This window comes from Amphiprion ocellaris, chromosome 7, assembly GCF_022539595.1.
Source record: "Amphiprion ocellaris isolate individual 3 ecotype Okinawa chromosome 7, ASM2253959v1, whole genome shotgun sequence".
NCBI classification, from domain to species: Eukaryota; Metazoa; Chordata; class Actinopteri; family Pomacentridae; genus Amphiprion; species Amphiprion ocellaris.
The window spans coordinates 13,579,072-13,592,301 of record NC_072772.1 but is presented as its reverse complement, the minus strand read 5'-3'; the positions used below and the strand labels follow the sequence as shown (position 1 = coordinate 13,592,301).

General features: G+C 39.8%; 1 protein-coding gene across 2 annotated transcripts in view; it reads right to left on the bottom strand.

Annotated features, from left to right (window-relative positions):
* Nucleotides 1-13,230, bottom strand: part of dscamb (Down syndrome cell adhesion molecule b) — a 131,275-nt gene that overhangs the window by 12,802 nt on the left and 105,243 nt on the right. For both annotated transcript variants that reach the window (XM_023299561.3, XM_023299562.3), the window contains exons 16-27: nucleotides 12,543-12,613; nucleotides 10,010-10,253; nucleotides 8,072-8,218; nucleotides 6,854-7,009; nucleotides 6,621-6,754; nucleotides 6,332-6,485; nucleotides 6,073-6,190; nucleotides 5,784-5,950; nucleotides 4,804-4,902; nucleotides 3,537-3,725; nucleotides 2,873-3,163; nucleotides 358-534 (exon numbers count right to left, since the gene is read on the bottom strand). In XM_023299561.3, coding sequence (XP_023155329.1) covers nucleotides 358-534; nucleotides 2,873-3,163; nucleotides 3,537-3,725; nucleotides 4,804-4,902; nucleotides 5,784-5,950; nucleotides 6,073-6,190; nucleotides 6,332-6,485; nucleotides 6,621-6,754; nucleotides 6,854-7,009; nucleotides 8,072-8,218; nucleotides 10,010-10,253; nucleotides 12,543-12,613 — 1,947 coding nt within the window. The remainder of the gene's footprint in view (nucleotides 1-357; nucleotides 535-2,872; nucleotides 3,164-3,536; nucleotides 3,726-4,803; nucleotides 4,903-5,783; nucleotides 5,951-6,072; nucleotides 6,191-6,331; nucleotides 6,486-6,620; nucleotides 6,755-6,853; nucleotides 7,010-8,071; nucleotides 8,219-10,009; nucleotides 10,254-12,542; nucleotides 12,614-13,230) is intronic.

The following is a 13,230-nucleotide window of genomic DNA, read 5'->3' as shown; positions in this document are numbered from 1 at the left end:
TAGTGTTGGAAAATACACACAGAGAGGATGACTGACGTTTCTTGATTATAAAAGCAAACTTTGTGTTTAACACAGTGTAATTGGTTCAGATGCACTTGAGCATCAAAACATTTTTATTACATAGCTTTCTGAATGTAGTGCTTTTCTTCTGTCTGTGTGCTTACGGGTGTGTTGGTGAGAATGTTTACACAAAGAAATGCTCGGCTTATAAAATAGACGTGTGTTCCAGTCTATGCAAATGTGTTTAGGGACAAAAAAATCTGCAGTCTTCTTTTTATGTTTCAGATAAACTGCATTTTTACTTAATGAGTTGAACTTCATACACAATCTAATAATATCATTTACTTTACAACCCACCTCTGAGTCTCTTGAGCCTCTGCTCTCTCCTTCTTCTCTTTAGCACCATAAGCATAATAAAAACCAGCACAGCAACCACAAGAATAGAGGTGATGGTCACCACCATCTTCAGACCTCCGCTGCCTGACATGTTGTCTGAGATGGGATCTCCTGTCTTCAGCAGGGGAGGGATGGTACCTGGAAGAAAATAGAGTAATTAAAGCTCAAACACAAAAGGTCTGAATCTTAATCTCCTCCTGGAAGGCTGCTACTTAACTTTTTAGTCTTTTTGGTAGATGGGATGTGACATCCTCGTTCTTAACCCCTTAATGTCTGAATTTATTTGTTTGCGTGTTTTTGCTTTCCAGGTGATGCTAAAATGAGTGGAGATTGATAATTTGTCCATTACACATAGAACAGATATATAATAATAATAATAATAATAACAGATATATAATAATTAGGTCCCACTCCAACCGGTCCTACCAGAAACCAGTGCTTGCAAAAGGTTCTGAGGTATGTATTGAATATGCACAAACCGACACTGGGGGAATGGATACGCTATCTCAGCTGCAGTCTGAATGAAAGTGGTATGTTGCGAATTTGCAACAATAGGCGTCAAGGGGTTAATGTTGATTTTCATTGCTGTTCATGTGAAACATTTGTTTAAAGCTGCACCACTTAGCTTGTTGATGTTTTCCTGCCAGCAACAGGTGGAAGAAGATTATGTTTTACTCAACACAGAGAGGATCATTGGGATGAAAAAATGCTTAAGAATTAAGCTTTGATTACTGATTTTCCATAAGCATGCGTTTTAAGTGCTGACTTTTAAAGGTAAGAATCCCTCAAACACAAGTAATATAGGTCCTTTATTAGCCTCTTCCTTGAGCTTTACATATATTATTATTGATACTGTTGTCATCCATCACTTGTCTGAACAGAGTTGCAGCTGTCTGGATCCTATCTGGGTTGATTGTAATAAGGGCCAACACATAACATATACAGATAAAAATGCATGCACTGTCAGAAGCAATGCTACAATTAGAATTAGAAAAAAACTCCAAGAAGACATGAGGACAACAAACAAAAAATTTAACAAAAAAGACCTAAAACAACTGGCCAGTGATGTAAACCCTCTGCAGCTTTACTGACTCTGCTTTGTTACTTTCTTAAGCACAGAAAATACATTTCCAATTAACTTAAAATCTGTGAAAGTTTCCTAATGCCCGTTTCCTTAATTTGACAGTTAAAATACTGTAGAACAGTCTGCAGTTGACTGTGGTTGGGGCACCAGGTTTGTAAAGGACTGAATACGTGCTGTTAGTCTCCAGGGCTGATGCTCAGCAGCTGAGCTGAGCTATAGACTGGCTGTCAAACTGACAATAGCATCCACACAGCTTTTCCTGCCCACACATACACACATGCACACATTACATCCTGACAGGCAGCTTACACATCTCAGCAAAACTCTTCAAAAGAAATGAATTACAATCTAGAGTGCAGCACAGGGCGCTCGCTAGCTCCTCGCAGATTATACACTTGCTTTGTGTATGACTGACACAATCTGTAGCCGAAGGCAAATAGAGCTACATCATGGCCTGTGGAGAATCTGAAGACCATCCCCATTCTCCTACTCAACAGAACTGTCAGGATACCTGTCAGTTTGTTCAAAGGCTGACAAAACAGTTAGATTCACAAATAATCCTAAAACACATACTGCACTGCAGAATGTCACTTCATGCGGTAACAGTGATACAGTTAACAGCACCAGAGTTTATAACTAAACTCCTTATTTCTCAGCAGTTTCAGAGTCCTATTTAAAAACAAAGGATTGAGATTGTGCTGTATTGGCCCCCTGCCTCAGGAACAGCCATCCACTTAGCATTAGACCTAATAACATTTTAAATTTCATCTTAAATCTTACTTTCACAGAATGGTCTTTCGTAGTAACTTATATATTGCTCATTTTATAATGAGCTGTTTCTGAGTTTATTTTTTTGTATGTTTATGTATTATTCATATTGATTGTCCTTTAACATGTTATGTAATAATTGTTGCTCTTTGCAAACATTCTTAATCTGCTTATGGGTTTCTGGAAAAGTACTATATAATCATATTATTATTGTTGTTAATAGTTAAAATAATGGATTGCTATTCTAGTCTTAGGTTCAGTCTAATTGTTTTTCTTTTATGTAATCCTCTGTTGTCGTGTGGTGATGTGAAAAATAGTTGTGCTTCAATTCAAAACTTTTTGAGAGCTAAAAATGTCCAAAAGGACCTAAAACTTGATGAGAGATGATATTAAAGAACACCAAAAGAAGACAAAACAAGAGTGTCCACCATATCTGATATCTTGCCATTTCGTGGTATCATCTGTAAACTAAACTAACTTCTTTTGTATCTTGTCAGTTTAGTGGGACATCCTACTACATTCTGACATGTTCTTATATCCCTGAGTTTCAACTGATGGCTCTATTCTCTCCTTATCAAAGGATCCTCAATAAATGTTCAGGCAAGCTGATTAATCCAAACTCACTTCCGTCAGCATTGAGAGTGGCAAAGGTGGTCCTCTTTTCTGCTGAACCGGCGCTGTTGGTGACCTTCATCTGCAGTTCATACCAGGTCGCCTCTTGCAAGTCGTACAGGATGTAGCTCTTGGTCAGCGAAGTGCGCTGGGCTGTGGTCCAGGTGGCGGAGTCCACGGCTCGGTACTCCAGTATGAAGGAGGTGATTGGACAGCCGCCGTTGTTCCAGCCGACCAGGTTGAGCCTGGCCCTGGTGGAGTTGATGCTGGTGAAGAGTTCATGTTCTTTGGCAAATTGGGGTTCTGAGGAGAACACAGACATCTCATACATGATTGTGTCAAAGTTCAAGATAACTGGCTGGCACCAAAATTATAACTTTTACAAGTAATTACAAGTAAAGTCACTGAAGCACGAAGTAAGTTTTGGAGGAATTTTGGGTTGAGTTTTTTTTTTTAATCAACTGAAATGAAGTCTTGCCTTAGCAAGAAAATATTCCCTTATCTAAGTTCATCCTCTTATCCATTTAGAGTTATTAGAGACCAACTGTAATATACAGTAGATATGTGAGCATGAGTACCCAGCAGATTTGCTTTGACTGATTCCAGGCCCCAGCATTTTGGCAGATTCTGAGGCTCAAAACTGAAAAGTAGGAAACTAATTCAGCTCCCTGGTTACCTTTCCCATGGGTCTTAGCTTCAATGATCTCACTGATGCGCCCTGGCCCCACTGCGTTCTGGGCCGTCAGGGTGAATTTGTACCACGTGCCGCATTTCAGGTTCTCCAGACGATATGATCGCTCACTGGGGCTGATGGGAAAACTGCCCCACTGCTCACTGTTGTCTTCTGAGTACTGCAGGATGTAACCTGGCGGGAGAAGAACGAGGTATGAGTGAAGAAGAACATGGGAGTCTGTACATTTGGGGCAAAATAAATCAGAATGAGTCTGTTATCTTTCCTTTAAGTTTACAAGTGTATTATTACCAAAAATCTCTATATAGATGTAATTTATGATTATAACTGACACAAATGTATCTATAGATTAATTAATTGTGGCTTTTAGTTGATAGTTGTGTGATGTGTGAAAAGAGTAACTTAATTAGACCCTGTAGCTGTCGCAATCCACAATGTTGCTCAGACAGGTTATATGGGATCTTCTGTAATTGTTTTTTTTCCCCAAAGTTTCCCTAAAAATACTATGACTGAGCAGATAACAAGGAACTATGACAGACATAGAGGTCTCTGCACAGATGTCAGTCAACACTACAACACAACTGTTTTACAGAAATCTGGTCCATGTTAAGTTGTTTTCTTTTTTTACCTCCACAGGACCAACTCTGCCAGTGAAACAACTGTGAATAAAAACTAAATAATTCATTAACAGTTCATTCAGAAGCTGTGTTGAGAGTCTGGGGACAGTGTGACAATCCAGCCATCACTGGTGTCCCTAGAGCACGGCTACAAATAGACAGTGGGAAGCTCAGGTGTGTGTATTTTGGTGATGGCTGATTGTGTGAGCAGGGAGGCAAAACAAATATCACAGAGAAGGCATCATAGACAGCTTCTACAGCGACTACAGCTCTGAAGACAGGAGCCCGACGATTAGGAGCAATGATAAATCACAAATAGTCTCACTGTGATTGCGCTTTCTTTAAGATGGAGCGCTTTAATCTTTCACTTAAACAGACCTAATCTTCCCTCCTGCTTTTTAATCTACCTTTTAGGACTTGAGTATTGCGCTGTACCGGCAGATAATGAGACACAAGCACAAGAACAGGAGTGTTAGACCAGAGTGAAGGAGGAGGTGACATTGGCTATCACAAACAGCTGAAGGGAGGTGATTGGTTTCGTACAACAGATGATGCATCTAGTTGAAGCTTGTTTGTGGGTGTGTACATCACAATCAGCCATGATGAAACCGTCCACTTTGCTGTGAAACCCTCACCTCTGATGGAGCTCCCTCCATTGTCTCCAGGTATCCATGACAATGTGATTGATGTGGTGGTCGTCTTGGTAACTGTGAGGCGTGGCTGGTCAGGAGGGACTGTGGATAGGAGGACAAACAAAAAGGTCATTGCACACTTAGTACTTCTGTTATACTCCGTCATATCTCCTTGCCGAGGTTCGCTCAGACTAGCATTAAACTGTTGGCTGTGCTGAAAGCAGAAACTTGGAGAAATATTATTTAATCTAGTAGCCGATCCAAGTTTCAAAGACATATAAGCTACAAATTAAACTGGCTGTGTTCCTCGTTTCAACATTTAACCCAATAAAAAATAATAATAGCACTTATATGTAATTTTAATAGTTTTGGGGAGAACTGATTTGTCTGGAATGGAGGTAGAAAACAGCAGGATAAACAATGCATCTAAGGTAAGACAGATATTTAGTTTGGTATAAACACACAATAATCAGGGCCTTGTCCTAAAATAAGTAAGAAAGTGAGCACAATTTTCACAGAATACAAATATAGGTTAAAATAAACAACATAGGTATGAAGGAAAATCCATAAAAATAAATTAGAGCCCTGTTCCAGGAAAAGCAAGTGAGTAAATATGTGTTTTCAAGAAGTTGTTTAAAACCATTCACAGATTCAACTGATCTAAACGAGGGGGAGGAGACTGTTCCAATGGGGTGGGACCTTAACAGAGGAGGGAACAGTGTCTAAATGAGGCACCTTGGCTGGATGATTTGAGTGGCCTAAAGGTGGAATAGGGATGCATGAAGGGGCAAAATGGTGTACGACCTTGTTTGAGAAAACAGCAGTGCAGTATTCTCAATGTGAACATTTTGGGGTATGGCTTGGTAATAGTAGTAATAAATGAAGACTTCTGTAGCATAGTTTTACAGAGACCGAGTATCACTTATGATATTTCAGTAAGAGGGTGTGATCAGTGAAGTACATCTGCTGCTATGACGACTTGCCTTGGACCTGCAGGTTGAGCGTAATCTCATCTGACCCCCAGTTATTGCTGGCAACACAGCTGTAGTTCCCAGAATCCTCTGCCTTCACTGTGCGGATGATGAAGCTGCCGTTGCCATGTACGCTACGACGACCATCCACCAGGACAGGCGTAGGAGTCCCATTGGTGCTGAAGAAAGACAGGAAACTAATCACTACAGGCCAAGGTGAATAGCTGCTACACTGTCATGATATCCCTGAAAGTTTTGTGTGCTATCTGCAGAACTACGCAACTGTTTGTGTGCGACTTACTTTCCCTTGAGCCACTTGATGGTAGGAGGAGGATCTCCAACAGCCTTGCATGGTAAAACGATGTCCTTCATCCAAGGAGTGGTGACTGTCCCATTGAATGTCAGGATCCTGGCTGGAGCTAAAAGCAGCACAAGCAGTTAGTTTAGTTGCCTTCGTATAATGAAAAGAGAATGTTTCATCTCACCTAGAAGGCAATACTCAGGAAACACACTATCCAACAGATGACGAAAAAAATTACTATTTAGTTCTGAAGTTGTACCTTTGGCCAGAGGCTCCACTGTGATCTTCTCACTGTTGTTGCCATGACCTGCAGCAGTCACAGCCACCACCCAGATGCTGTACTGTCTGTTCCGAGCCAAGTTTGGGATCCTGTAGAAGTATGCATCTGGAGACGCCTCAAACTCACTCATCACCTGTAAACCACAGAGAAAGGAAAAGATTAATGTATCACTGGGCTGAAGCAACATCCCACGGAGCAGGAATGAAGCTGTTTTATTTTTTGCGTAGTAAACAATCGCATAAATCTTGTGGTATACAAATGCTATTACCATCGGATGCAGGTTGGAGCAGAAGACGATGTATTTCCTGATGATGCCGTTGAGTTTGAGTGGAGGCAGCCAAGACACAAACACTACAGAGCTGCTGGAGGCTGCGGCCTTCACTCCTGCTGGAGGACCAGGAACTATGGAGGAAGAGAACACAGCACCACATAGTCTTGGCTTTAGTGTGCTGTATTCATCCAATATGTCCAACTTGTGATATCTGGTAATGTTTCCCATACCATCCTCTTTTGTGCGGACGTAGATCTGTTCGCTGCGGACACCATCTCCAGCATTTGTGAAGGCTAAGACCTGGATGCTGTAGTTTGTGTACTTCTCCAACCCATCCAGCTCCAGAGACGGCTGACTGGTGGTCACATTTCTTATTTCTCCCAGTTCTGACACAGAAAAGGAGATTTGTTAATAAGCCTGGGTGTTAAAACTGGTACACACTGTAGCAGTACAGTGCAGCTTAGTGGGATTACTATGACTACTAACAACAACATTTAAATAAGCATTGAAAACCTATCAAAATATCCCAGTTTTCCTGTGATGAAAGCTGAAATTTGAGCCAATCTGCTGAGTGAACCAACTGAGAAAGTGTTAATAATGTGGTGAGCGCTCTCCTGCATAATGAAGAATTGTATCTCAACATAACAGGCATTTTGGTATTAAATGTCTCTTTTTTTGCTTGGATTTTTTGCTCTCATGTCCTCTCCTCCACTATCTTTATATCCTGTCACTCAGAGCTGAAGCAATAGGGCTGACTGGAGTTATTGCATTGTGAATTATTGATGAAGACCAGCCAGACTGCGGGTTGGATCACTGCTACACTGCTATACATTCAAAGGCAAAAGAAATATTCTCTTCTGTGCAATACAGATTTTGCATTTTCCATTATGTTCCAGCATTTGAAAACAGTCATCCCAAACCATAATGTGGTTTGAAAATTAGATTGTCCAAATATGTAAATAATCTTAAAAATTATGTATTCCTAACGCCTTCAGATATCAAAAATCAATATAGTGAGTGCAGATAGGTTGTTGAAAATTACTTAAAAACCTGGACAAAGATGATACTCGAGTTTTCTATTATAAACCTTGAACACAGTGATTCAAATATGCAGTATATGAAGTGATGGATGAGCAATTATTACCCCTTACAGCTGGTTATTTGTAAGGAAATCACTGTTTATAATCCCACTAACTCAAAACGACAACAAAAAACATATAAACACAACAGCTCCATTTATACAAATTACACCACACAGCAGCATATTAAAACATGACAAAACCACAGCTTCCCCTAGTGGTTGAATGAACAAGCAACAACTATGAAACAGAGACCACATTCAAGACAAATCGAGTGGCTTAAAATTTTATCCTGAATCACAACTTAGCTGCTTTCATCACCAAATTCCATAAGTGTCTCTGTATGTGTGTCTGTGTGAGTGTTATTACCTCCATCAGGAAGGTTTGCCCAGTAGATGACCCTGTAGCCCTGCAGGTTTCCATTGAGAGCCTCTCTGGGCAGAGGCATCCAGGAGAGCGAGATGACCTCTGGAGACTTGGCCACTGCCAGGACATTTTCAGGAGGTCGAGACGGTACTACCAGAGTCAAGAGAGGAGAAAAGGTATTGGAGTGGAGGCTTAATGGAAGGTTTTTTAGTGGCAATACCAGGCCGAGTACCCTCATGTAGGCAATTCACAGAGTACCCAAAATGAGTCACACAAATAACTGCTGACACAAAATATTAGGTCAATAACCTCTCTTTGAATATGTGAATCCTTTTCACACATTAGCCAACTATATTTTAACAATATTTAAAAATATGTTAAAATGATTTTCTTTATTTAAAAAGCTCCATTTACAATTGCTGGAAGCAACTTCAGTGAAAAGTGACGTTTAATTCTCAGATGGTTGACTGTTTTATTTGATTAATATTTCACAAATAATGACAACAGCATCCTATGATTATTATTACGACTGAAAAGATCTAAAAAAACAGTGAAAAAAATAGATATATTACTGTCCAAATAATGTTAAAGTCACTGCATCACATACTAGTAATGTTCAGTGAGTATGTTTGAAACATTTGGCATTCTAATGAGGCAGCTGATCGTAGTTGAAGAAATAATTCTAATAACAACCCATTAAACCCATGAATTATTTAATTATGAATAAAGGATAGTATTCTTTGTGCAATGTACAATAAAAAATACAATGTAGTGCTTTGTATTTTGTCAAATCAATGTACAAGTCCAAGTCATGTCAGAGCTATCGGCACCGAAGATAGCATGTATTTATATGATGTACTGTAGTACAGAAACTGTCCAGCAGATGGAAACGTTTTCACATGAATATATTTAGCCTTTTCTGAGACTGCATCTAAAAGGACTATGTGAGAGTGGATAGGGTCATCCAGCTCAAAATAAAAACCTTATCTACACCTGATCTACAAACACAAATACAATTTATCCTTCTGTTCCGTTTGACAGTGTCTGAATCCCTCTGACTGTCTGAGAAACATCAAATACTGGATAGCAATGAACTTTTGTCTGCTAAATGAAAACAAAACTGAAGTCATTTAATTTGGCAAATTAATGCACTTGGTTAAACATCTTGCTGTCTTACTGGACTCTTCTTTAACTCTTAATAAAAAAATCAGCAGTGTAGTGAATCAGTGTGTATTGACTTGCAACCATAAATAAATGAAGCCAATTTTTAATCTTATTTGGACCTGAAATCAATTATCCATATTTGGATCATATCTGGACAAATGTAACTCTCTGTATCTGAGGGTGAGGGAATATTGTACAGTTTTTTTAACATCAGATGGTTTAAAATGCAGCTTCTGGACTTTTAACTAAAACAAATAAAAGATGTCACTCCTGTTTTGGTTAATTTGCTTTGTTTTCCAGTGACTTGATTTCAAAATTATTCCATTTGTTTGTAAAGTTGTTTAATAGACAAGCTGCACAAAACATTACTAATCTGCTAGTTCCATATTTTGCCTCCAGACCACTTGGGTCATCTTCTTAAAAACTCCTCTCTCTATTGTGTTTAATTCTGTTGTTGACTGTACCGCTTTTATTTTGCTTCATGTGTCTTTTATTTTAATTCAGCCTTCGTCTGTTTCACGTCAGTGTTACCTTAGCTATGTTTATGTGGTTGCCATATTTTATGTTTTCTGAAAGTCATGTTTTCAGCTTGTACTCTTCATATACTTGCATTGTAAATTCAACTGAAGGGAACTTTGAGTCAACTCCTGCTGTTTTTAAATGTGCTTATAAAAACATAATTGACTCGATTTGACTTGACAATATAAATACACTGCTATACTACTAAATGAGAGATATTCAGCATGGATATATAACATAAGAGCTACCGCTGCTCACCGTCCTCCAGAGTCTTGGTGACCACCTGCTGTGAGGACGGCCCAGTGCCTGCTCTATTTGCAGCCTGCACCACCACGCTGTACTGAGTGAATTTCTTCAGGTTGTCCAGCACGATGCTCTCTGTGGTGTCTCCTGTGGTGTCCACGCTGATAATAGTAAACTGATGGCTCCCACCAGGGCTGTACTCCCTGTAGCCCACCTGGTAGCCACGGATCACACCGTTCTGAAGGTGCTTCTGGGGCGGCTGCAAAGTGAAGACAGGAAACAAGGTCAGAGGACTATAGTTTTACCTAAACCATTTAAATGCTGAAAATTGGATAAATCCATAAGGTTGTATACCTTGATCATTGATTATCTTTAGCGTTTAAAATTCTATTGACCTTCACCTTCAGTTTTATACATTTATCGTAAACCATGATCACGTGTCATTGTCAAACTACCAAAATGTTTTTAAAAAAATGGAAGCAAGGATGAAAAGTATCCTACAAACAATTTCAAAGTTTAAATTTCTAGCCTTTGTCTTTAATGCTATATATCTGTCTGCTTTATTACACCTTAGACCCATGGCTCTATTTTCCACTATGTGGTTGCTACCCTTTCTGGGGACCAAAAAAATCTAAAAATAAAAACAAAAAGCAATACAACAAAAAAACCACAGCAACATCTATTGTCATCTGTAGCTCCAGCTCCAGAATGTACAGTGGGTACGGAAAGTATTCAGACCCCTTTAAATTTTTCACTCTTTGTTTCATTGCAGCCATTTGCTAAAATCAAAAAAGTTCATTTTATTTCTCATTAATGTACACTCAGCACCCTATCTTGCCAGAAAAAAACAGAAATGTAGAAATTTTTGCAAATTTATTAAAAAAGAAAAACTGAAATATCACACGGTCATAAGTATTCAGACCCTTTGCTCAGTATTGAGTAGAAGCACCCTTTTGAGCTAGTACAGCCATGAGTCTTCTTGGGAATGACGCAACAAGTTTTTCACACCTGGATTTGGGGATCCTCTGCCATTCTTCCTTGCAGATCCTCTCCAGTTCTGTCAGGTTGGATGGTGAACGTTGGTGGACAGCCATTTTCAGATCTCTCCAGAGATGCTCAATTGGGTTTAGGTCAGGGCTCTGGCTGGGCCAGTTAAGAATGGTCACAGAGTTGTTCCGAAGCCACTCCTTTGTTATTTTAGCTGTGTGCTTAGGGTCATTGTCTTGTTGGAAGGTGAACCTTCGGCCCAGTCTGAGGTCCAGAGCACTCTGGAAGAGGTTTTCTTCCAGGATATCTCTGTACTTGACCGCATTCATCTTTCCTTCAATTGCAACCAGTCGTCCTGTCCCTGCAGCTGAAAAACACCCCCATAGCATGATGCTGCCACCACCATGTTTCACTGTTGGGATGGTATTGGGCAGGTGATGAGCAGTGCCTGGTTTTCTCCACACATACCGCTTAGAATTAACACCAAAAAGTTCAGTCATGGTCTCATCAGACCAGAGAATCTTATTTCTCATAGTCTGGGAGTCCTTCATGTGTTTTTTGGCAAACTCTATGTGGGCTTTCATATGTCTTGCACTGAGGAGAGGCTTCCGTCGGGCCACTCTGCCATAAAGGCCCGACTGGTGGAGGGCTGCAGTGATAGTTGACTTTGTGGAACTTTCTCCCATCTCCCTGCTGCATCTCTGGAGCTCAGCCACGGTGATCTTTGGGTTCTTCTTTACCTCTCTCGCCAAGGCTCTTCTCCCACGATTGCTCAGTTTGGCTGGACGGCCAGGTCTAGGAAGAGCTCTGGTCGTCCCAAACTTCTTCCATTTAAGGATTATGGAGGCCACTGTGCTCTTAGGAACCTTGAGTGCTGCAGAAATTCTTTTGTAACCTTGGCCAGATCTGTGCCTTGCCACAATTCTGTCTCTGAGCTCCTTGGGCAGTTCCTTCGACCTCATGATTCTCATTTGCTCTGACATGCACTGTGAGCTGTAAGGTCTTATATAGACAGGTGTGTGCCTTTCCTAATCAAGTCCAATCAGTTTAATTAAACACAGCTGGACTCCAATGAAGAAGTAGAACAATCTCAAGGAGGATCAGAAGAAATGGACCGCAGGTGAGTTAAATGAGTGTCACAGTAAAGGGTCTGAATACTTATGACCATGTGATATTTCAGTTTTTCTTTTTTAATAAATTTGCAAAAATGTCAACATTTCTGTTTCTTTCTGTCAAGATAGGGTGCTGAGTGTACATTAATGAGAAATAAAATTAACTTTTTCGATTTTAGCAAATGGCTGCAATGAAACAAAGAGTGAAAAATTTAAAGGGGTCTGAATACTTTCCGTACCCACTGTAGGTTTATCAGACCAAATACTGCTTCTATCTTCATCACATTGTTGTATATGGCAAAACTAGCCACAAAATGAAATAAAAACCATCACCTTTGTGTTTTTCTGTGTCTGTTGTGTTTAATTAATGATGATGTAAGATATCTATGCTATGGAGTATTTAGTATGAAACAGTGCTTTAGCTGATAATATGATTCTTAAAGTTTCACCTTCCAGGAAACTTTGATGCTCTGTGGGGAGGTGGGCTCCAGAGTGACATCTTGTGGAGGGCCGTCAGGAGCTGGAAATGAAGCATATCATTCAACATTACTTGATTAGGAAAAATATGGAAGAGATCATCCACCATGAAGATTGTTAATGTTCACTAGATGGTGCTGTTGAGCTGATAATGTGTTTTCCCTCTTCCTCTTGCTCAGTTATGCTCCTTGCAGCTTTCACCCCAACTTAGTAATAATTAAAAAAACTTGTAACATCATCAACTTTAACCTTGATTAATGTGAGGAATGATACATGAAGTTTATTGCTTTATTTTAGCAATGAATCCAATAAAATGGACCATTTTAATGTGCTGGAATGCCTGTGGGGGAATCATTATGGGCAATAGAGGATAAGTGAACACTGATGGGACTGACTAAAAGCAACGGTGAACTGATCGGTTTCCCCATATATATAAAAGATGATGGCCTCCATTTAAAACAACTATAAAATAATTATGTGCAAGATGACTCAACAGGTCTGTTGGCCCAGAGGAGGCAGACTCTATATCTTTCCAAACAACCCGCCAAAATGATTTCATCCACTTATTATTTTACATTTCAGTGTTGTGATCAATATACAATGCTACTTTTGAGTTGCTAATCTACACTCAGACTCGGCAAAACTGCTACAAACGCATAT